At 43.8% G+C, this 23,570-nt stretch overlaps 1 protein-coding gene across 4 annotated transcripts in view; it reads left to right on the top strand.

Annotated features, from left to right (window-relative positions):
• PCYT1B (phosphate cytidylyltransferase 1B, choline) overlaps positions 1-22,717 on the top strand; it is an 85,541-nt gene extending 62,824 nt beyond the window's left edge. For 2 of the 4 annotated variants that reach the window (XM_054472672.2, XM_063659964.1), the window contains 3 exons: positions 5,052-5,194; positions 9,214-9,402; positions 22,052-22,717. In XM_054472672.2, the coding sequence (XP_054328647.1) occupies positions 5,052-5,194; positions 9,214-9,402; positions 22,052-22,264 (545 nt within the window). In that variant the 3' untranslated portion in view covers positions 22,265-22,717. Of the gene's footprint in view, positions 1-5,051; positions 5,195-9,213; positions 9,403-16,598; positions 16,717-22,051 lie in introns of all 4 variants that reach the window. The other 2 variants (XM_054472673.2, XM_063659962.1) reach the window with 2 other exon arrangements.
• The last annotated feature ends 853 nt before the right edge of the window (positions 22,718-23,570 follow it).

Here is a 23,570-nt window from a genome sequence, read left to right as displayed (position 1 = left end):
TCAAATCTCAATCTTGTTTGTGAGGAGTTCCAAGGAAGGAAACCTCATCCACTTCGGACTTGGAAGTCTGCTCTGGAACTGGAGAAGAAACTGGCAGATGCCTCAGTTACATCAAGATGGGTTACAGCATGGCGTGATTAATATTTATTTATTTACTTACTTTACTTACTTAGTTTATGAGACAAGGTCTCACTCTTTCACCCAGGCTGGAGTACAGTGGTGTGATCATAGCTCACTGCAACCTTGACCTCCTGGGCTCAGGCAATCCTCCCACTTCAGCCTCTCAAGTAGCTGGGACTACAGGCACACACCACCATGCCCAGCTGATTTTAAAATTTTTTGTAGAGTCTCCCTATGTTGCCCAGACTGGTCTCAAACTCCTGGGCTCAAGTGATCTTCCCACCTTGGCCTCCCAAAGTGCTGGGATTATAGGTGTGAGCCACCATGCCTGGCCTGATAAATACCCTTTAAAGTCATTGTAAGATCTGAACTATGAGCCAGCTGCTCCTTTCCTAAAATTGCCATAAGGATTTGTTATAGACCAGTGCTTATGAAACTTAGATGTGCCTCAGATCATCTGTGGAATCTTGTGAAAATTCAGATTCAGATTCAGTAGGTCTGGTGGGGCCAGAGATTCCCATTTCTAGTGAGCTCTCAGGTTGTTAGATGCTGTAGGTCCATAGGCCTCACTTAGAGTAGCAAAGATTTGGACCAGGCATTCTCATCCAACTGAGTTATCCCCAGGGTTTCTTGAATCAGTGTTTCCTGGGGGCAGTAGTTCCTTGGCTACCTTATAGTGTATAGGAATAAGAATTTGGTGGCAGTTTTCTTTCTGGGTGAGTGGCTGTCAGTGAGCTAAGAATATGTTGCTTTCCTGATTTGGGGAATAAAATGTCAAGTTCCAGTTGTTTAGGTGTAGGAACAAGCCAACATTTTTCTAACTCTAGCAATCCAGCATCCCTATTGTTGCATAAGAAAGTGACTCCTAAAGTTAGTGACTTAAAAGAGCCTCTTGATTTCACTCATGATTTTGTGGGGCAGGATTTTAGCAGAGGCTTGGCTGGGTAGTTCTTGCTTGGGGTCTCTCAAACAGTTGTAGTCAGATGTTGGTGGTGGCTGTGGTCATCTGAAGGCTCGACTGGGCTAGGGCTCCCAGGTGGTACACTTACGTGGCTGGCCTTGGATGCTGGCTATGATCATGGTGCTCAGTTGCAGTTGCCACTGGGGCATACAGGTGGCCTCTTCATGTTGCTTGGGCTTCTCACAGCATGGCAGCTGAAAGGTAATATCTAGAGAGAAAGCAGTCTTGACAGAAGCCACAAGGCTTCTTCTGACTTAGTCTTGGAAGTCGCACAGAGTTACTTTTGCCACATTCATTTGGTACAAGCAAGTCACTGAGGCCAGCCCAGATTCCAGGGCAAGGGAATTGGGCCATCTTTAATCCACCACAATGCCCTTTCCAAATTGAATAGTCAAGTAGCATTTTACTTGCCCTAGTAGCACAGGCTAAGACTCGATGTAACTTTTCCTATGTGCAAGGACCCTTCCTTGTGCTCCATCAAATCTGCTCTGCTGATTCCTTAGCAGGAGGGAGAATCACAGTAATGATCTATTTGGGACCCAGGTAGAGAAGGCCAGAATTCATCATGGGAGAAAGATGCTCAGAAATGGCCTCAGCATCCATATTTGGCTTTCATACTCAAATCATGGCTTATTTTGAAAGTCAAAAGTCTCTTTAAATGAAACCAGAGATATCAAGGGCATGACTTAAACTTTACAACACTCTGCTCTGCTTGTCAGAACTATGTGTCAAAATCCTCTAGCAAAGCTGGATGAAAAGATGGAGCTTAAATTAAATAGACTGTAAGGTCCACATTACTCATCACCATTCTAATATTGCCTACTACTGTTGAAAGTTTCCTTCATTAACATGTGCTTTGCTGCTTCTTAAAATAGCTCCATAACCAAATGCCGCAATTCTGAAAAGCATGATAAAAAAGGTTCTCTGATCATGCTCATTACCGAATATTTTTAGCAGAGCAATAATTAGGATTTGAAGGAAGCCGGGTATCTCATTATGTCAACAGAGGGCTTGGCTTCTTTCAGAGACCTACCTCCCAACCAGCCAAAGCAAATCTCTCCCTAAGCCAAATCTACTTTCAGTTACTCAAACACAGAGACTTCACCTTCTGGCTTCAAAGAAAGGGTAAGCTCATGGCATCAATGTCTTACATGACTTGCTAAAATCCATTAGTCACTAGAGAATCGTCTTATTATTTCAGCAGGAGGGGTGTGGGTAAAATATCTGCCTGCTGAAAGATGGGATGGATTTCTCACCAGAATGTTCCCCACTGTTCCCACAAAGGTGGGGATGTCGTCTCAGGGTTCCCCCACCCACCAGAGCCTCCTGCACAGCTGGGTCAATTTGGGTGCTATTTATGTTCGTGTGTTTAGATGGTTACATCTTCTGCCTTCCATTTGGTTTTCCGTGTTAGATTCTTCCCTCCTAGAAGGTGATAAAAGAAGTGTTTGGCCTAGTGGCAAACCCCAACTGTCCTCTGACCATGGAACATAAGAAACTGGATGTTTTGTTTCTAACATCAGCAGTGCCACTCTGCTACTGATACTATAAATGTGCAAATGACATCAAAAGAAAGCTCCAAAGAGACATCCTCACTGGGGCTACAAGATGGAAACATTCAGAGAGAACTGGGTTTGGAAGGGCACTTAGAGATCAATATTCATCTAGTCATTCATTCAACAAATATTCCTGTGGTGCCTGTTTGTCACCCAGTGCTGAGAATGTAGAAGAGGACGAGAAAGGCATGATCCCTTCCCTAGTGTAGCTTATAGTCAACAAGACAGTTGTTGAACAAGTTATTTTATAAAGATCTTGCTGTATTTGGAGGGAATGGGAGTGGTCCATGGGAAGGAACAACACACCAGAAGACCTAGTCTGAGGGTTGAGATATTTGCTTGAGGAAGTGACACTAAAGCTGAAGCCCAGTGGATGCCCAGGAGTTAACCAGGTAGAGATTGTGTCTGTGGCAGAGTGAGGGGAGGGGAACCAACCCTTTCAGGACACTGAAGAAATCCAGCATGGCTGGGCTGAGGCAGGGTCAGCCTACTTCACAGCTCCACAGAATACAACAGCAGTCCCCCCCCTGCCCCGCAATTGTATAGCAGGGGGGCCTTGGTTTAGGGAGTGAAAGGGAGAGGGTCTGAGATAAAATTGGAGAGAAGCACAGGGAAGAGACATGCAAGCTGCTGCACAGCCAAGTTAAGGATTTGACTCTGAATCCAGAGAAGAGCAGAAAGCCAGTGGAGGTTTTTGAGCAGAACTCTGACTTGCATTTAGTAAGAACGCTCTGTAGAACTTGCTCTCTGGGTTGAGGCAGACAAAAATGACATTGCTGGAGACTGGTTTTGAGGTTCTTGCTGTGATCTTTGACCAAGATGGTGTTGAATTGGTTTAGGATGGAAGAAAGTGAGTGAATTAGGGAAACATTTAAGAAGTAGATTGGGAACTCGGTTGGATGTGGGGAGTGAGAGAGAAAGAAATGGCACAGATGAGTCCCAGGTCATCATGTCCAATCACCTTTTTCTCAGCTGAGGAGACTACTGTTAAGTAACTTGCCTTCAGAGGGTTTGAGTGACTTGCCCACATCTACAAATCAAGAACCCAGTGCCCTTGTCCCCAGGCTTTGTCCATCATACTGTCCCATGCCTGATGCCTCTGACTGAGTGGCTATAATGATATGGGGTAGAAAGATCTCAGTTGCCAACAACATGTCATTTCAGTTCACAACAGAAGTGTGAGCATAAACCTGATTCTTGCCTTTGTTAATATTTGTGACCTCTTTATAGCCCTGTATCTGTTGATATACCCAAATTTATCTTTGAAGACTTTAAGGAAGTTCTATTAGAACTTGGCATCCTCTGTGCTTGTTTATTTTTACTCAGCCCCACATATTCTAGATGAAAGGGCCTTTGAGTGGTGAAACTACCAGTACAGTAGACTGTTCTTAGGAAGATAAATCATCTAACCATCCCTACAGGCATCCCTTTAGATCAGAGATGACACAAGTAGTACACTTTTTCTTCTTTTCCTTTAGTATAACATGAGCAGACTTCCTTGGAGATGAAGCAGAGTTGCTGTGATCTAATTCATTGACTCAGTTGTTAGTCTTCATTTACTTTCTCACTCAATTTGCATTTATTGAGCACCTTCCATGTGCTAGACACAGGGGCTGAGCTGGGTGCTGGGGATGCAAAGACAATTAAGGCACTATCAGTGCTTTCAAAATGTTCATTTTCTACATGGAGACAAATGTTTAATTTTTTTTTTTTTGAGACAAGGTCAGGCTGGCATGCAGTGGCACAGTCACTGCTCACAGCAGCCTTGATCTTGGACTCAAGTGATCCTCTCACTTTAGTCTCCGAAGTAGCTGGGACCACAGGCGTGCACCATCACACCCAGCTAATTTTTGTATTTTTTGTAAAGACAGGGTTTTGTCATGTTGCCCAGGCTGGTCTCAAACTCCTGGACTCAAATGGTCTGCCTGCCTCGGCCTTCGAAAGTACTGGGATTAAAGGCATAAGCCACCATGGCTGGCCCAGTATTTTTGTTAATGAAAGATAAGTTAGGTTCTGAATGTTGTGGATTCTGCCTGATGATGTCAGAAAAGACTTCCCAGAGGCATAACCTTGAAGCTGGACTTTGCAGGATGAGGAAGAGCTTTGCAGTTAATATGAGCAGGGAGGGGGTATCCAGGGCAGAAAGGAAAGGCTCAGCATGGGTAAACAGCAGGGGCCAGGCAAGTACATGGTACGTCCTGGAAACAGGTCTGGGATGATGAACATGTAGCATTTAAGGTAGAGAGGAATTCCACGGAACTAAGGCTGGAAGAGTCACTTGGGGCCAGACATAAAGTCTTCACTGGCATACCCAGGAGCTCCAACTTTGTCCTGTAAAGGGGGACCATTAACGGAGATGGGTCAACTGAGGTGATCTTAATTTTTCCTCTATCCGCTCTTTTCTACTTGAACAGGGATGTTTGTTCCAACACAGAGAACAGAAGGCATCTCAACATCGGACATCATTACCAGAATTGTTCGTGACTATGATGTTTATGCCCGACGTAACCTCCAGAGAGGGTATACAGCCAAGGAACTGAATGTCAGCTTTATAAATGTAAGCATGCCACCTCAAACCCTCTGAAGACCACCATGCCACACCACCACCACCACTGCTGCTGTTTATTGAGCACTTACTAAGTGCTATGCAGTGTTCTCCCTCTCTCTCTCTCTCTTTTTTTTTTTTTTTTTTTTTTGTAGAGATGGGGTCTCACTATGTATAATATTTTAAGTTTGATTTAACTTTTTTTTTTTTTTTGAGACAGGGTCTCACTATGTTATCCAGACTGGTCTTGAACTCCTGGGCTCAAGCGATCCTCCTGCCTCAGCCTCCTGAGTAGCTGGGATTACAGGCATTTGCCACCATGCCTGTGCAGTGTCCTTAACGCTTTGTATTTATTTTCTCATTTAACCCACACAATAACCCATGATGTATTATTATCCCCATTTTACAGATGATAAAACCAGTGTCTACAGGGGTAACATAAATTAACCAAAGAACACAGGTAGTGAGCTTCACATTTTATAAAGGTGCTTCCTTGCTTCCCTCCTCTTACCCCAAACTCTGTCTTTAGAGTTTTTAGACTTGATTGAAGGGTTTCTGGGAGATCTACCCCTTGTAAAAGGCAAGAGTTATCTTCTGCTGAAAGGAAAGGGAGGAGGGAAGAGGCAATGAAAGCTAAACCCAGAGAAACTTTTTTATTCTAACGTTTTAAAATTTTCATTTGATTAAGGCCTTACAGATGCTCATTAGAAACCTTAATGGCCATTTTTCATTGTCCAAAGAAATTACAGCTGCTTAAATAAAGCCTAAAGTCTTTGGCTTCCTTTTGTAGTTCTACCATATTGTTCCCACAGGACTGCTGTTAGTTTAATAATAGAGGAACTGTTAAAACAACATTTAAGTTCTGGCATACATGTACAGAACATGCAGGTTTGTTACATAGGTATACACGTGCCATGGTGGTTTACTGCACCCATCAACCCGTCATCTACATTAGGTATTTCTCCTAATGCTATCCCTCCCCTAGTCCCCCACCCCCTGACAGGCCCCGGTGTGTGATATTCCCCTCCCTGTGTCCATGTGTTCTCATTGTTCAGCTTCCACTTATGAGTGAGAACATGCGGTGTTTGGTTTTCTGTTCCTGTGTTAGTTTGCTGAGAATGATGGTTTCCAGCTTCATTCATGTCCCTGCAAAGGACACGAACCCATCCTTTTTTATGTATGCATAGTATTCCATGGTGTATATGTGCCACATTTTCTTTATCCAGTCTATCATTGATGGGCATTTGGGTTGGTTCCAAGTCTTTGCTATTGTGAATAGTGCTGCAACAAACATACATGTGCATGTGTCTTTATAGTAGACAAAGAACATTAACAGTGACTTAGATTCCCTCAGGATGCCATTTTTATATAATAATAATAATAATAAAAACAATCTTTAAAATAAGCAAAACAAGCTGTTAAAAAGCAAAGAGGGCAGCCCAGTTGCTGGAGATGATGTTAGTGATTCTGAGCAACTGTATTTGCCTGGGCTCTGAGGTGCCGATATCTTTGATTAAAATAAGAACCCTCCATACATACAGAATTCTAACCCCCCAAAATAGACGCTGTATTTTCAAAGGATGATTCATCTTCAAGGCTAGATACTTAAAATTACATGCAGCTATAATTATCCCATAGCTCACACAATTGATCATTGGTACCTTCAGAATAGGAGGGGCTCATTAATTGTGAATCGTTGATCATGAATTGTCCTCACAAGGCAGGGAGTGTTGAGCATCTAGGCTCTGGGACTTCATATAAGCCAGGCAACAAAATGTCAGGAAATGTCGGAAAATGTCGGGTTTGAGTGGCACCAGAACAAGTGGCTGAACATAATTCAGTCAAAGTGATTATTTAGTATCTGATAGAGAATAAAGCCCTGGTTATTTCAATAAATTAAACTGTCTGTTCTTTCAAATTGGATTCGGTCAACCATCCAAGCATGTGAAGCCATTTTGAAAAGTTATTGCTCACTCTCTTTAAACGGCGTTTAGATAAGCCACTTAGCTCAAGGAACCGTGCAGGCAGTTCGGATGCACTCGCTGCCTTCCTGTGACGACAAACCTGGCTGCAGTTCAGAGATGAAATCTAATGTGATGCATGGGCGTGTAGACAAATCACGGAACCTCAGAGGTGACAGGGACCTTATGCCAGTCAGTCACCCAGTCCAAGTCCCTCAATTTAGAGATGAGGAACGCTGAGCCCAGAAAGGGAGCCTGGCCAAGGTCCTTCAGGTCAGGGAGAGGTAGAGGCAGCAGCAACTTCCCAGTCTCATGACTCCCAGCCCAGTGCTCATTCAGCTATTCTGTGCTGCCCTTAGAGCCATATATAGTAACTATTTCCAGTGCAGAATGAACTGTGGAAAAGAGTGATATAAAGGCAACAGCTAACATTTGCCAAGAGCTCATCATATGCTCATCTAAGTGATTTACTTGGATTATCTCATTTAATCCTCATGATGAGCCTACAAGGGTGAGTAGGATGACTATGTCCAACATAGAGATGAGGAAACAGAGGCCCAGAGAGGTTGAACAACTCACCTAAGGTCACCTAGTAAGTAACAGAAGACAGAGTGACCTCCCATAGCACATGTATGTATATATATATATAGCTCTCAGTAGCAACACACATAGCTCATGCCCCACCCTGAGGCTACAGGAAGGTTTGGAAGGTCGAAATCAAGGACTCTTGACCCAGTTTTGCAATATTCCAGGTGTTTCAAAAAATTCTGAAACACAGGCCAGGCACAGTGGCTCATGCCTGTAATCCCAGCACTTTGGGAGGCCAAGGCGAGGGGATCACTTCAGGTCAGGAGTTCAAGACCAGCCTGGCCAACATGGTGAAACCCCGTCCCTACTAAAAATACAAAAAGTTAGCCGGATGTGGTGGTGCATGCCTGTTATTCCAGCTACTCAGGAGGCTGAGGCATGAGAATCACTTGAACCCGGGAGGCAGAGGTTGCAGTGAGCTGAGATCATGCCATTGCACTCCAGCCTGGGCAACAGAGCGAGACTCCATTAAAAAAAAAAAAAAATCTGAAACACAAAATGAACTTTAGTCCCACATAGTAAAGAAAAATGATAAGCCTTACCCCTTTAGGAGAAACATCATGATTTCATGGGGGAAGAGCCTCATGTTATTTTCATGGTTTTAATACTGCTCTCATCAGGTAACACAGACAAATGCCTCTGCCACTTAATACTAATGAAACAGCCAACACACACTGAGAATTTACTAAATGCTGGCCTTTGTGCCAAGCACTTTGCATGCATTGTCACAGCAACCCTAAGGTAGGGATGATTATTATCCCCAATTTACAGATGAGAAGACTGAGGTTTAGAGGTGACATGTGACTTGCCCAGCATACGATGGTTTCCAAGCACATAAGTAGACATTGCTGCAGAAAGACTATAAGAAGAACAAAATCTGAGTCTAGAGAAACTATCAGCACAAAAGTTTTCATCACCACCAAGGAAATCAATACAGTTAAATTAGCGTAGTGGAAAATATCAGTACAGTGGAAATTTTAGTATAACACATAGGTTCTAAGGCCCAGTCAATGGCCCACTTATTTCAAGCAATATTGTTTTAACCATATCCCAGTAAAACAGCGAACTCAGGCAGCTTCTGAATAGTCATTGTGTGCACAATTCATACTTTTGTCTAAGTCTCAGCAGAATTGAATGGGGTTATTTGCCCAATATCTACACACAACAAAAGACAGCTATGTGTTTTTTATTCTCCTCTTATGTAAGTGAATCCAACTCAAAGACATTTAAAGAAAGAAGATATTAAAACCACTTGTACTTCCCCTTACATATCCAAATGAATTAATGGCAGATGACTTTTCTTATGAGAGATGTGCCTTTCCATCAACCTAGCCCTTGGGAAATGGCAACATCTTGACTCTTCAGGTTAGGAACAGATACAAATTGAAATAAAATGTGACCTTTAATGTGAATGATTGATCTCTCTCATGTCCTCTTGGATAAATCTGTTTTTGGTTTTTTTTTTCTGTAAACTTTCACCAGGAGAAGAGGTACCGTTTCCAGAACCAAGTGGACAAAATGAAGGAAAAAGTCAAGAATGTGGAGGAAAGATCAAAGGAATTTGTGAACAGAGTGGAAGAAAAGAGCCATGATCTAATTCAAAAGTGGGAAGAGAAGTCAAGGGAATTCATTGGCAACTTCCTAGAACTGTTTGGACCTGATGGAGCATGGGTATGTAATTATTTCACTTTACCCCACAATGATGAGTGTTTTCAGTTTATCCTCCTTTTTATGGAGCCACTCAAGTGTGCCCCTTATGTCAGATCCACTGCATGCCCTCTACTTTAGGCATCAGCCTGAATGACTTCAAGTCCATATCACTTCCTTAATGAGTTTCTGCTTTACTCGTCAATATGGCACCCAGTAGCACACAAAGCCAGGTCTGGTCTCAGTTTCTAGTTCTTATCCAGAGCTTGGAAGCCATTTGGTGATCATTGAGTGTCTATTACTTCAGGGGTTGATGCTGTCGCTCATCTCAGTCTCCCAGTTGGAGATGATGAAACTTTGGGAGTACAGATGAAGTGGGCTAGTGGCAGCACGGAGCTTGTGTTACAAGACATGGATGATGGGATCTTGGATTAACTATTGGCATTTATGTTTTGGGGAGGAGAATCCAAAGAAATGTACTATGTCAGTCAGTTTTTGTTGTCAGGAGCCCTCCTGTTTTACTGGTTGGAAGAGAGAGAGAGAAGAAGTAGGAGTTTGCCCTGCATCTGTGCCCATCGTGCCCTGATTTTCCCCTGGTTTTTCATGACGTGCAAATGTTGGCATAAGGCACAACAGTCTTTGGGGACTGAGGACATGATCTGAATCTTAAAACTGAGAGGAAATGTAGAGGGTCTCCTTGCCTAAAATCTGAACAACTCTGAATGATAACTATGGAAAGGGAAAAGAAAATTCTGGAAACCTCCACTGGTACTTTATTGGTATTTCTATTGTGCATGCCCTTCCCAAGTAAATACCAGTATTGTCAGGATAGTTGATGAGGGGTCTGTAAAAGAGATTCAAAAAGTTTACTTTAGAGACACTAAAGGGTTGACGAGGGTTGTATGAAAGAAATACTAAAAACGAAATTTCCTCCTACAACAAAAAGAAAAAAATTCCATTTGATTTCTCTGATTTTAAGTAGCCTGGATTTCCTATTATAATATGAGAAGTCTCTACCAAAATCCACTTTGACTTAATTATTTTATTGACGGGTTGTCACTGCTACCTCTGCTTGTTTGAGCTCATTCATTATAGGATTATCTAAAAGTGAAACACTCAATTAGTAATAGAAAAAGAACAATGTTTGGGAAGTTGGGAGAGATGCTTTGCTTAACACCTGGCAGCCTCTAAGTGATTATAGAGGTGGGTGTTATAGGCCAACCATGTCCTAACAGCTGAGTCTGAGAGGGGTGAAAGGTTTACAAGGACTGCATGAGCCTTCAAAGACTCCTAGAAAGAGCTGGCAAGAGTGGAGGAGCCAAGGGCTGGGCTCCTTTTCATTTTCCCCAGTCCTGTTAAAAATTTCAGCTCAGATAATTTAATTCCTGGTACATTTCTTAATGTTCTTGTCTATGCATGGCACTATGCATAAAGAAGAACATAAAAACAGACAAAGTACAGACCCTGTTCTCTCGTCTCTATGACATATGGTCTGAAATTTTCTATTTAATCTAGTGTGTATTTTAATAGTTCACATTTTCACAACTAATTTCCAGGCTCTGAAGAAACAGCTAGTGGTTTTTAATGAAACCATGTAGGTGTTCATTCGTTTGCAGGGATTCAGAAACCTGTCTCCGCTGATAAGAGCTGGTATAGTAACTCAAGGGGGTGCATGTTTTCTCCACTTGGAGTGAGTAAAGGCAGGGAAAAAATATAATTTCCCACTTTGGGAGGCCGAAGTGGATGGATTACCTGAGGTCAGGAGTTTGAGACTAGCCTGGCCAACATGGTGAAACCCCGTATTTACTAAAAATACAAAAAAATTAGCCAGGTGTGCTGGCACGTACCTGTAGTCCCAGCTACTCAGGAGCCTGAGGCAGGAGAATTGCTTGAGCCCAGGAGGCAGAGGTTGCAGTGAGCCCAGATCATGCCACCACACTCCAGCCTGGGTGACAGAGAGAGACTCTGTCTCAAAAAATATATATATATGTATATATATATGTGTGTGTGTGTGTGTGTGTATATGTGTGTATGTGTACACGTGTGTAAACATATGTGTATATATGTGTATGTGTGTATATGTGTGTATATATGTGTGTATGTGTGTGTGTGTATATCTGTGTGTGAATATCTGTGTGTATATGTATGTGTGTATATATGTATATATGTGTGTATGTGTGTGTATATGTTTGTATATATGTGTGTTTTTGTATATATGTGTATATATATGTGTATGTATGTGTGTATGTGTGTGTGTGTATATATATATATATAAAATTTCATAAAAATTTTATAGACCTTAGTCATTTCACGCTCCCAGTGAAGGTGAAACAGTAGCTGGAATCGTTCTTGGGAGTCTGATGACAGCAAGCCAAGGTGATTTTTAAGAAATGAAACCCAGTTTAGAGCCTGGAGGTTTTTCTTTTTAAAACTTGCTATTAGTGTCAAAACTGTTATTACCATTAATTTACCATATCAGCCAGACTAAGACATTACTTTTTTTCTGTTGACGTTAAAAATACAGGAATAGTTACAAGGATGTTAAACGCCAAGATAAGTAATTTGCTTTTCATGAATATGCTATTATTATAATAATTCCTTATTTGTGAATTTGGGACTGGAACTCATTTCTTAAAATAGAAGATCTGTATTACCGGCAAATACAGTACTGTTACGAAAAACCCAAACTTGGAAAGGCACAAAATAGAAGGATTTAAGATACAAGTTCTGGTACAATGAGATTGGTATGCAGCATAGTATGTAACTTATATTGGGTATTCCACAAATGTTTCTGGGTTAAATGAATGTATGAATGAATGGATGTATGAGGAAGACCTATTCACAGAACCTTCCAGCATCTGCAAAGGATTTGTATGGTAAGGCCTAAATCCCCCACCCCATATACGTGTGTGTGTGTGTGTGTGTGTATGTAGACAGATAGATAGGTGATAAATAGATAGATAGCCTTAGACTTTTATTGCTTATGGTGCTAGGTACAGGACTTTATTACAACTTGGTGTTTGGTGGATCAAATTCAGTACGCAGACGTAGTGTGCTTTGCCCTTAACAATGTTTTAAAATTTATTTTAGGGAAAGCGTGAGCTCTTGTTTTCCATAGTCACACCTTGCTCGGCTGCTCCTTCCCCCTTCCCTAACCTGACTCACACATTTATGCAGCCCATCTGGCCCCAGGGAATATTTGAATTTGCTCCTTGTGGTATAGTCTTTTTTAAAGCAGGGTCTCACTCTGTTGCCCAGGCTGGAGTGCAGTGGCATGATCATGACTCACTGTAACCTCAAATTCCTGGGCTCAAGCAATCCTCCCACCTCAGCCTCCCAGATACCTGGGACTATGGGTGTGTGCCACCATGCCCAGCTAATTTTTAAGTTTTTTGTAGAGATGCAGTCTTACTCTATTGCCCAGACTGGAGTGAAGTGGCGTGATCATGACTCACTGTAACCTCGAACTCCTGGGCTCAAGAGACCCTCTTGCCTTGGCCTACCAAGGTGCTGGGATTACAGGCATGAGCCACCGTGCCTGGCCATAGTCTTTAAGTCTCCCCAAGTGACCTTATATTTGACATTAAGGTTGGCAATATAAAATTGAAGCCCTTACATGCTATCTCTGAGTAGAAAGTAGTGATGATGATGATGATGATGATAGTGAATAAGAAGATGATGATGATGACATTGTCTAAAAGTTGTATAGCAGGTTGAATTCTTTTTTCAATGTCCTTGCACATTTATTCTACCCATTTTATTTACTTATTTATTTTTATTTATTTATTTATTTTTGAGATGGAGTCTCACTCACTCTGTCACCCCAGGTGGAGTGCAATGGCGCGATCTCGGTTCACTGCAACCTCTGCCTCCCGGGCTCAAGTGATTCTCCTGCCTCAGCCTCCCGAGTAGCTAGGACTACAGGCATGTGCTACCACGCCCGGCTAATTTTTGTATTTTTAGTAGAGACGAGGTTTCACCATGTTGGCCAGGCTGGTCTCAAACTCCTGACCTCAAGTGATCCACCCACCTTGGCCTCCCGCCACCCATTTTAACCACACAAGAAGGTACATTTTATAGATAAATATATAGATATAGACAAAGGCCTACAAAATTATACTATGAAACTTTCCCGTGGTCTCACAGGAGTTGGTAGGCGGTAGGATGGAGCCTGGTGCTAGCCTCTTTCTCCTGGTCATGTCTGTATCCTTCACCATAGGAATGTTCACATGATGCAGTCATTTTGCTTCATTTTCCTTTGGTTGGGGTGTGTCACTGTAGAGAAACTGAGGTCTACCAACATCCCTCTAAGGCCTTTGACAATGCCAGTTGCCAGAATTGTACTTGAGACCAGGCCATCTAGATTTATGATAGGCACTCTCAGCCCTCTACTCTACTGCTGTCTCTAGGCTTTCTCAGCAAACAGAAAGTGTGGTATCCATGCCTATTAGTTAGCTTTTGGTGGTAACAAATTACCTCAAAACTTGGTGGCTTAAAACGACAAACATTTATTATCTCACAGTCTCTGAGGGTCAGGAAGCAGGAAGCAGCCCAGCTGGATGGTTCTGACTCGGTCTTTCATGAAGTTGCAGTCAAGACGTCAGCTGGTGGCCAGGCACAGTAGTTCACACCTGTAATCCCAGTACTTTGGGAGGCCGAGGCAGGTGTATCACCTGAGGTCAAGAGTTCAAGACCAGCCTGGCCAACATGGTGAAACCCCATCTTTACTAAAAATACAAAAATTGGCCAGGCATGGTGGTACACGGCTGTAATCCCAGCTACTCGGGAGGCTGAGGCAGGAGAATCACTTGAACCCTGGAGGCGGAGGTTGCAATGAGTCGAGATTGCACCACTGCACTCCAGCCTGGGGGACAAGAGTGAAACTCCGTCTCAAAAAACAAATTTGTGACAAATATATTCATAAACATAAAATGTACCATTTTAACCTTTTTTTTTTTTTTCTGAGACTGAGCCTTGCTCTTGTCTCCCAGGCTGGAGTGCAATGGCGTGATCTCGGCTCACTGCAATCTCCACCTCCCAGGTTCAACTGATTCTCCTGTCTCAGCCTCCCGAGTAGCTGGAATTATAGGCGTGCGCCACCACCATGCCCAGCTAATTTTTATATTTTTAGTCAGGATGGGGTTTTGCCATGTTTGCCAGGCTGGCCTCAAACTCCTGACCTCAGGGGATCTGCCTGCCTCAGCCTCCCAAAGTGCTGGGATTACAGGCATGAGCCACTGTGCCCGGCCCATTTTAACCATTTTAAGTGCACAGTTTAGTGGGATTAAATGGTTGCACTCACATTGTCCTGCAACCATCACCACCATCCATCTCCAGAACTTCTTCATCATCCCAAACAGAAACTGTAACCATTAAACAAGAACTCCCTATCCCCTTCTGCCCCCAGCCCCTGGCAGCCAGCCTTCTACTTCCTGCCTCTATAAATTTGACCACTCTATGTACCTCATATGAGTGGAATCATACAGCATTTGTCCTTTTGTGGCTAGCATATTTCACTTAGCATGATGTCTTCAGGGTTCATCCACGTAGTAGCATGTGTCAGAATTTTCTTTCTTTTGAAGGCTGAATGATATTCCATTTTATGTGTACATCACATCTTTTTTATCCATTATTCCATTGATGGATGTTTGGGTTGATGTGAACATTGGTGTTTGAGTTCTGCTTTCAATTCTTTTGGGTATATACTGAGAAATAAAATTGCTGGACAACATGGTAATTCTATGTTTAATTTTTTTGAGGAGCCGCCTTACAGTTTTCCATAGTGGCCACACAGTTTTACATTTCCACCAGCAATGCACAGGGTTCTAATTTCTCCACAACCTCACCAACACTTGTTATTTTCTGTTTGTTTGTTTTAAATAATCATCCTAATTTTAGGCACTGCTAATTTTTAAGATTTTTGATTTTGAGAAAAGAGCTACAAAATATAGTTTGTGGATCTGAATTAGATTTCCCACCTGAGACTTTGACAGTTTTAAAATTTTTATCTTTTTTTTTTAAAAAAGATTGTTGTTGTTGTTTTTAAGACAGAATCTTGCTCTGTCACCCAGGCTGGAGTGCAATGGTGCAATCTCGGCTCACTGCAACTTTGCCTCCTGGGTTCAAGTGATTCTTCTGCCTCAGCCTCCTGAGTAGCTGGGACTACAGGCATATGCCACCATGCCCGACTAATTTTTGTATTTTTAGTAGAGATGGGGTTTTACCATGTTGGCCAGGCTGGTCTCGAACTCCTGACCTGACCTCAAGTGATCCACCCACCTCAGCCTCCCATAGTGCTGGGATTATAGGCATGAGCCACTGCGCCTGGCCTAAAATTTTTATCCTTAAACAAAGGTACAAGTAAAATGTGAATAAACATGAAAAGTTTCTTATTATGCAACTGGCTAATTACAAGAGAGGTGGTCATGAGCAGGGGGTCACTCTCTGGGTAGGTGGCTTAAGGCAAGTTCATTTGCCTCTCTGGGACTTAGTCATAGCATCAGTAAATGGGGAAAGTAAACATAGCTGCCACATAGGGCTGTTGTGAGGATTACATTGGTTCATACTTCATTTTTAAAATTTATATTTTTTGAGACAGGGTCTTGCTTTGTTGCCCAGGCTAGAGTGTAGTGGCACAATCATGGGTCACTGCAACCTTGAACTCCCAGGCTCAAGCGATCTTCCCACCTAGGCCCTCTCCCCACTCAACCTGAGTACCTGGGACTACAGGTGCATACCACCATGCCCAGCTGAGTTTTTCAAAATTGTTTGTAGAGATGGGGGTCTCACTATGTTGCCCAGGCTGATCTCAAACTCCTGGACTCAAGCGGTCCTCCCACCTCAGCCTCCCAAAGTGTTGGGATTATAGGCATGAGCCACTGCACCCAGCCTGGCTCACACTTCAACGCCCTTAGAGCAGTGCCTGGCACCCATGTCGGGCACCGTGTAAGGGTTAGTTGTTATTGATTTGGCCAGAACTGAAGCATGGGCCCTTTTTTCTCCTTGAGTTTCATCTTGCTTACCCAAAGGCCAAACCAAACAAGATCGTACTAGGAACTTTTTCATTTCTTTTCGGCAGATAAACCAGAATATATCTGAAATACTGAAACCTTTAAAGGCATTTGTCAAGACATTTATTGCCCCACTAGATGTTAAGTACTTCTGGTTTTTTGTTTGTTTGTTTTTGTTTTTTTGAGATGGAGTCTCGCTCTGTTGCCCAGGCTGGAGTGCAATGGCATGATCTCGCCTCACTGCAACCTCTGCCTCCTGGATTCAAGCGATTCTCCTGCCTCAGCCTCCCGAGTAGCTAGGATTACAGACACCCGCCACCATGCCCAGGTAATTTTTGTACTTTTAGTAGAGACAGGGTTTCACCATGTTAGCCAGGTTGCTCTCGAACTCTTGAACTCATGATCCGCCCGCCTCAGCCTCCTAAAGTGCTGGAATAACAGGCGTGAGCCACCGCACCCGGCCGATGTTAAGTACTTCTTGAAAGGGAAAACTTCATAGGAGAGAAATAGAAAACTACTTTCGTATGGACAGGACTATAAATGGGATTATTTTCTTCGGGGAAAACATTATAAATGGAAACCTCTTAATACAGTGACAGACTGAATTTAAATACCTTTACTCTTGGAAAATGCCATGCATGCTCTTCCTTATTTGTTATATTTCTAAAGTGCTTTTCTTCCCAGGAAGCTCATTACAAACTGTCTCCTGACTGTATTGAATTCCACTCCTTTGCAAGGGAACCACCCTTCAAAATGCACCAGAAACAGATCAGAGAGCTGGCAAATTGAGGCCGGGAGTTATTTTGCATGGATATTGCATTTTATGAAGTGCGACACCGTTGTTTATCATTAAAGATTCAAGTTCTTTCATCCCCTCAGGCAGAATGTTCTCAGCTATGAGCTTGATTCAAACTGTAGTAGACAAGTCGTAGATTTCTTAGAAAGTGAACTTCTAATGGAAATCCTGACAATCCATTAACAGCAGGAGGGCTAATGGCTGCCACAGAAAATATACTTAAAGATTACAGTAATAAAAACACACATTTTAAAGTGCCTGCTAGAAGTTCAAGAATGTTTTTAAATGTTGCTGTTAATAATAGACCACCCAATCCTTATGGCATTTGAATTTGTCTCATAAATGGGTTTAATCTAAGGGAGTGCTGTTGTACTGCACCTTTTTTTTTCTCTTTGACTTTGAGGGGGGCTTGATATCTTTTGGCAGAATTATCAATGCCTTAATGGAAGGTAAATAATTGGTATATTAGCAGACATGTGGAATTTTAAATCTGGAAAAGACCTGAGCAATCAGCCATCATCTGTTATTATATCGGCTAGAGGAAACTTGGGACTCTACAAAGTAAGGGGCTAGAGCTTAGAAAGGAAAAATGAGTGTTGGGGCAGGCAGTGCTATTGGTGATGTGCCTGTGGCCTTAATAGTTTCTTACCAATGTCATTATTGTAACACCTGCCCTTCCGCCTGATCTCCTTGCATGGGTTACATGAGTTCTTTCTTCCTACTGTGATGCTTTTTTATGATAAAAGTAATATATATTCATTGTATAACTATTAGAAAGTAAAGAAGGGACTGAAAATCACTCGCAGTCTCATCATCCAGAGCAGTCTCTCTGTTAGCACTTCGGGTTATCACTCCCATCTGTTTCCCATCTCCGTATATGTACATTCCTTCTACAAACTTGAGATCATGCAGAACATAGTGTTCTAAAATCATTTTGGCTTTGCAGTTGCTCATGAGTGTTTTCTCACATGATGAAATATTATTTAAGAACCTGATTCTCCTCATCTGCTTATTATATCATCTTGGAGTTGTACAGGTTTTTCTAACCTAGTTAGAGAATTTGCAGTGTTGTGTGTTATACATTGCATTGAATATCCATCATAGACAATAAAGATTTACTTACATCTCTGATTATCTCCTCAGAAAATAGAAGTTTTTGCATCTATTGCCAAATTACCCCTCAGAAAGGCGTTGCTGTTTTATCCTCTTACCAGCAGTAACATGAGGGTAGCCCTTTTCCTGAGCCCTCACTAGCTGTAACAAATTTTTAAAACTTTAGCAATCTGATATATAAAATGTATCTTATTTCAGCCATTTGCATTTGTTCGACTACTAGTGATGCTGAACAGTTTTTCTAGCTCATTTGCAAATTTCTCTTGTGACTTGTCTATACAGGCCATATGCTCATTTTTCTACTAAGCTTTTCACCTTCTTCTTTTTGATTTATAAGCTCTGTCTATATACCGAGATCTATCATTTGTAGGTAAACGTTGCAAAAAAATTCCACTATTTTTTGCCTTTCATTTTATTTCATGGTGGTTTTTTTTGTTTGTTTGTTTTTGAGGTACAGAAGTTTTAAAATTTTGTGTAGTCAAATGTCAATGTTTTCCTTTATGGTTTCTTTCTTTGCTTTTATGCTGACACCCAAAGGTATTTCTAAAACACAGATCTGATCAGACTCCGCCCTTGATTAAAATCTTTCTGGGTTTCTTGAATAGGAAATCCAGTCTCCTTGTGCTGCTCTAGGTCCAGACTATTGCCACCCCATGGGCATTTGGGGTTCTGGCCACGCTAAGCAACTTAGACTTAGTACTCCTTACTTAGCATGCTCTGCTTAGAAAGGCCATCCTCTACTAGCCCCCATGGACCCACTCCCCATCTCCACCCACCTCTTCCTGGGCATTATGAAAAGCCCAGCTGAGACATAACCACCTCTTCTACCCTCTTCTTCCCCCCCTTCCTCCTGTGTAGCACCTGGTCCCCAGAAGATCTCTGTAATGGTTTGAAAAATGAATAACCCAAAGGACAAGCAAAGCCTAAGATGGTAAATAGGAGAATTGGCTTTCAGGGCCAGTTTTGTATCAAAGGATTGAACTGAGTGGCTGGGGCTAAGGCTCGAATGTGAGCAATTGAAAGACCCCAGGCAGCACAGGCAGGATGCTCAGGAGTTGGTGGGATGCAGCATCTGGGAGGCTGAGCAGCAGGCAGCAGGCACAGTAGGCTGGGAGCACTGGGAGCCCAGTGGGGAGCGTCAGGGAAGGGCTCAATTCTGAAAGCACCCAGCAACCATCACATGAGGTCCCAAACTGGTAAACTGATCTTAACCACTGAAACCTCCTCCCACCCCATAGTCTTCCCCAAACTGGGAAATGGCATCACTGCTTTCCAATTTCTCGGGCCCGAGACTGGAGTCACTTGATTCCCGTTCCTCCCACACCCCATGTCCCATCTGTCAGTGAGTCCCGTTGGCTCTACCATGAAAACATAGCCAGACCACATACTGTAGGATTCCATTTTGATGACATTCTAGAAAAGGCACAACTGTAGGGACAGAAAACAGATCTGTTGCCAGTGGCTGGGGGAGGGGAGACTCCAAAGGGTCATGAGGGAATTTGGGAGCTGATGGGACCCTCCTATGGCTTGATTGCAGTGGTGGTCACTCAACTGTATGCATTGTCAAAACTCACAGAACTGGCTGGGCGCGGTGGCTCACACCTGTGATCCCAGCACTTTGGGAGGCCAAAGCGGGCGGATCACGAGGTCAGGAGATCGAGACCAGCCTGGCTAACATGGTGAAACCCCGTCTCTACTAAAAATACAAAAAATTAGCCAGGCCAGGTGGCGGGCGCCTGTAGTCCCAGCTACTCGGGAGGCTGAGGCAGGAGAATGGCGTGAACCCGAGAGGCGGAGCTTGCAGTGAGCTGAGATCACGCCACTGCACTCCAGCCTGGACGACAGAGCAAGACTCTGTCAAAAAAAAACAAAAACAAAAACAAAAACAAAAAAAAACCTAACAGAACTGTACACTAAAAAGGGTGAGTTTATTATACCTCAGTAAAAATATGGGGGAAAATATACTAGGAATCCTGCCATTTTTCACCACACTGCCATCATCCTGGGCCGGGCCGGGCTCCATCACCATCTTGGATTTTTTTTTTTCTCCTGAGATGGAGTCTCACTCTGTTGCCCAGGCTGGAGTACAGTGGCGCCATCTCGGCTCACTGCAACCTCTGCCTTCTGGGTTCAAGTGAGAATCACTTGAATCTCCTGTGTCAGCCTCCCCAGTAGCTGCGATTACAGGTGCCCACCACCATGCCCAGCTAATTTTTTTGTATTTCTAGTAGAGACAAGGTTTCACCATGTTGGCCAGGCTGGTCTCGAACTCCTGACCTCAAATGATCTGCCCGACTTGGCCTTCAAAAGTGCTGAGATTGCAGGCATAAGCCACCGCACCTGGCCTTGGATTCTTATTGCAACGGGCTCATAACTGGGCTCCCTGCTCCTGCCCCCGCCTCACTGCCATCTGTTCCCAACACAGCAATCAGAATGGTCTTTTGAAAACAAGCAGCAGATTGTTAATCCTTTGCTCAGAACTCTCCAGAGGTTTCTCTTCTCAGAGGAGACTGTACGTGAAACTGCTGCCTGATATGTCTCTGGCCTGATCTCCCGCAGCGCCTCCCCCTCTCCCTTCCCCACCAGCTCGCTCCACACTGCCATGATGGCCTCCTCCTCTCCTGGGACCTGTTGCGTGGGTCCCCTCAGACTGAAAGGCAGAGTTCTCACAATGGCTGCCAAGGCCCTCCATGGCACAGCCCTCTGTGCCTTCTCTGGCAACCTCTTCCCAACCGCCTCCCTCAGCTCCTCCCCACCCATCAGCCTTCAAGGTAGCCGCGGTGCCCTGCCTGCGCTTCCTGAGTGTGCGTTCCATGCTCCTTTCTTGGGCTGCTCTGTCTGGAGTGCACTGCCCTCTGATTTCCATTCACCTGGTCCCTCCCCTTATCTCTTCCAGGTTCTTCACTCAAGAAGCGTTTTCTCAGTGGGGCCTTCCCCGAGCACCCTGTTTGCAATCGCAGCTGCCCTGCTCCCAGCCCCACTTGCTATCCTCTCGCCCTCTTTTTCTCACAGACCACAGATCCATCTGACATACCATATTTTGTTTATTGTGTGATTCCTTCTCATATCTGTGAGCGTATGAGGTCAGGGGTTTTGTTTTCTGCCACCCCTCCAGTCCGTAGATCATGACTACTTGCCTGGCTAATCAGAGACACTCAGTTAAATTTTGTAGATGGAAGAAAAAAAGGGAAGAAGGAAAGAGTGTTAAGAACCAGCGGTAGCCAGGCATGGTGGCTCACGCCTGTAATCCCAGCACTTTAGGAGGCTGAGGTGGGTGGATCACCTGAGGTCAGGAGTTCAAGACCAGCCTGACCAACATGGTGAAACCCCGTTTCTACTAAAAATACAAAATTAGCCGGGCATGGTGGTGGGTGCCTGTAATCCCAGCTACTTGGGAGGCTGAGGCAGGAGAATTGCTTGAACCTGGGAGGCTGAGGTTGCAGTGAGCCAAGATCATGCCACTGCACTCCAGCTTGGGTGACAGAGCGAGACTCTGTCTCACCAAAAAAAAAAAAAAAAGAGAGAGAGAGAAAAAAAAAGAACCAGTGGTGACTGTAATCTTCTGTCACTACCCCTGAATGTCACTCGGTTCCTTACTATACATAGTCTTGGACAACATGGGATGTGGTACGAGTGTAGGTTTGTGGGCTCAGGAGTTTTGGGGTAGTGCCTCTCCTGCCTGCCTTACCTTTTTGTTTTGCTGCTACCTCAGATTGCGAAGTTAACAGACGCCTTCTCTCCAATTTATCTTTAGAAGCAGATGTTCCAGGAGAGGAGCAGCCGGATGCTGCAGGCCTTATCCCCGAAGCAGAGCCCTGTGAGCAGCCCAACCCGGAGCCGGTCCCCTTCCCGCTCCCCATCGCCCACCTTCTCATGGCTTCCACTCAAAACCTCACCCCCTTCCTCACCCAAAGCAGCCTCAGCCTCTATCAGCAGCATGAGCGAGGGGGATGAGGATGAAAAGTAGAGGCTGCTGGGAGGCAAGAACCGCACCACACAGGATGGGGAGGAGGGCGAGAGTCACAGGGTTGCCTGGGTGGTGTTTGAAGGGTAATAGTCACAGGAGCTGCAGCTCAGCAGAGAGACCCTGAACTCTGCTAAGGGAAGGTCTTGGGACCAGTTCTCTCTCACTCTCCATACAGCTCAAGAGTTGGGCGAGGTGCAGAGATTTCCAGCTGGACAACCTACACAAACCTTAGCGTCATCTAGAGTCACTCTAACCTTGCTAAGGAAGGATGCAGAGTTCCCTAGAGAGACTTGCACTGATGGGGTGACTTCTGCTTTGGTCCTTCCACCACCCCCACCAAGTAAACCACCTGTGGAAGCGGCTGTTCCCTCAACCTGCTACTTCTGCGTCCATAAGGGTCCTGCACGTTGCCTCCCACCACCCCAGCTCTGCCAGAATAAAATTTGTTTCCAATAGAGGTGGCAGAGTGCTTCTGAAATAGTCGAGATAAAGACAGATTCCAACCTCCTCAGTCCAGCTACTGAGACCTGATGTTGGAATGCATCAGCTCCTTCCAGTTCCGTGAATGTGGCTCATAGACAAAGCCTTGCTTTAGGCTGGTTATAAAAGGTCATCTAGTGTGAACCTTAACTTTTTATTCAAAGGACAGTTTTGTCAAGAACTCCACGTAAGGCCTGGTGTGCTCCTGGTTGTACTTTCTCATCACTGGTTTGACTTCATTGTTTTGCAGAAATTACCTTAATCCGTGGGAACAAAGAAAAACTTCCTAATATATAAAAAAGAGGAGCTGCTTTGCTTTGGCTCCAGGTTTAGCAGACAAGAAATGTCTCCTGAAGCTTCTCCTTAAAGGATGCTATTATGGAATGGCTTTTCCCATTTCTGACCAGTTAACAGTTTCATAGACCTCAAGTAACAGTTTGAGGTATCAAACATAGTATACCAATAGGGGGTGCTACCTGCACGTATCTGTTCTATATATGCTCCAATATGCCATCCCTGGGTGTATCCCATGTGCAATATGAGTATATAGTGGTGGCATTTTATAATAGACCCCACTCCTGCACTCCACCATAATACTCCTCTGAAATCCTTGGTCTCAAGAACCATCTGTTCTCTTGTGACTTGGGCACTTTGTCAAGCTTATTCCAGATTCCTGTGGAAACGTTTTATCCCAACCAGGAAATTAGTATGTTGTTCTCGTGGTCTCCTATAACATTTTTGGGTGAAAGAGAACTCTGAAGACTTTTTACAGAGAACTGTGAGCTCAGTTATGATCTCAGCATCTGAATGGTCTAGGTAGTATCAC

Source organism: Pongo pygmaeus, chromosome X (genome assembly GCF_028885625.2).
Source record: "Pongo pygmaeus isolate AG05252 chromosome X, NHGRI_mPonPyg2-v2.0_pri, whole genome shotgun sequence".
NCBI lineage: Eukaryota > Metazoa > Chordata > Mammalia > Primates > Hominidae > Pongo > Pongo pygmaeus.
This window is presented reverse-complemented; position numbering and strand designations above follow the sequence as displayed.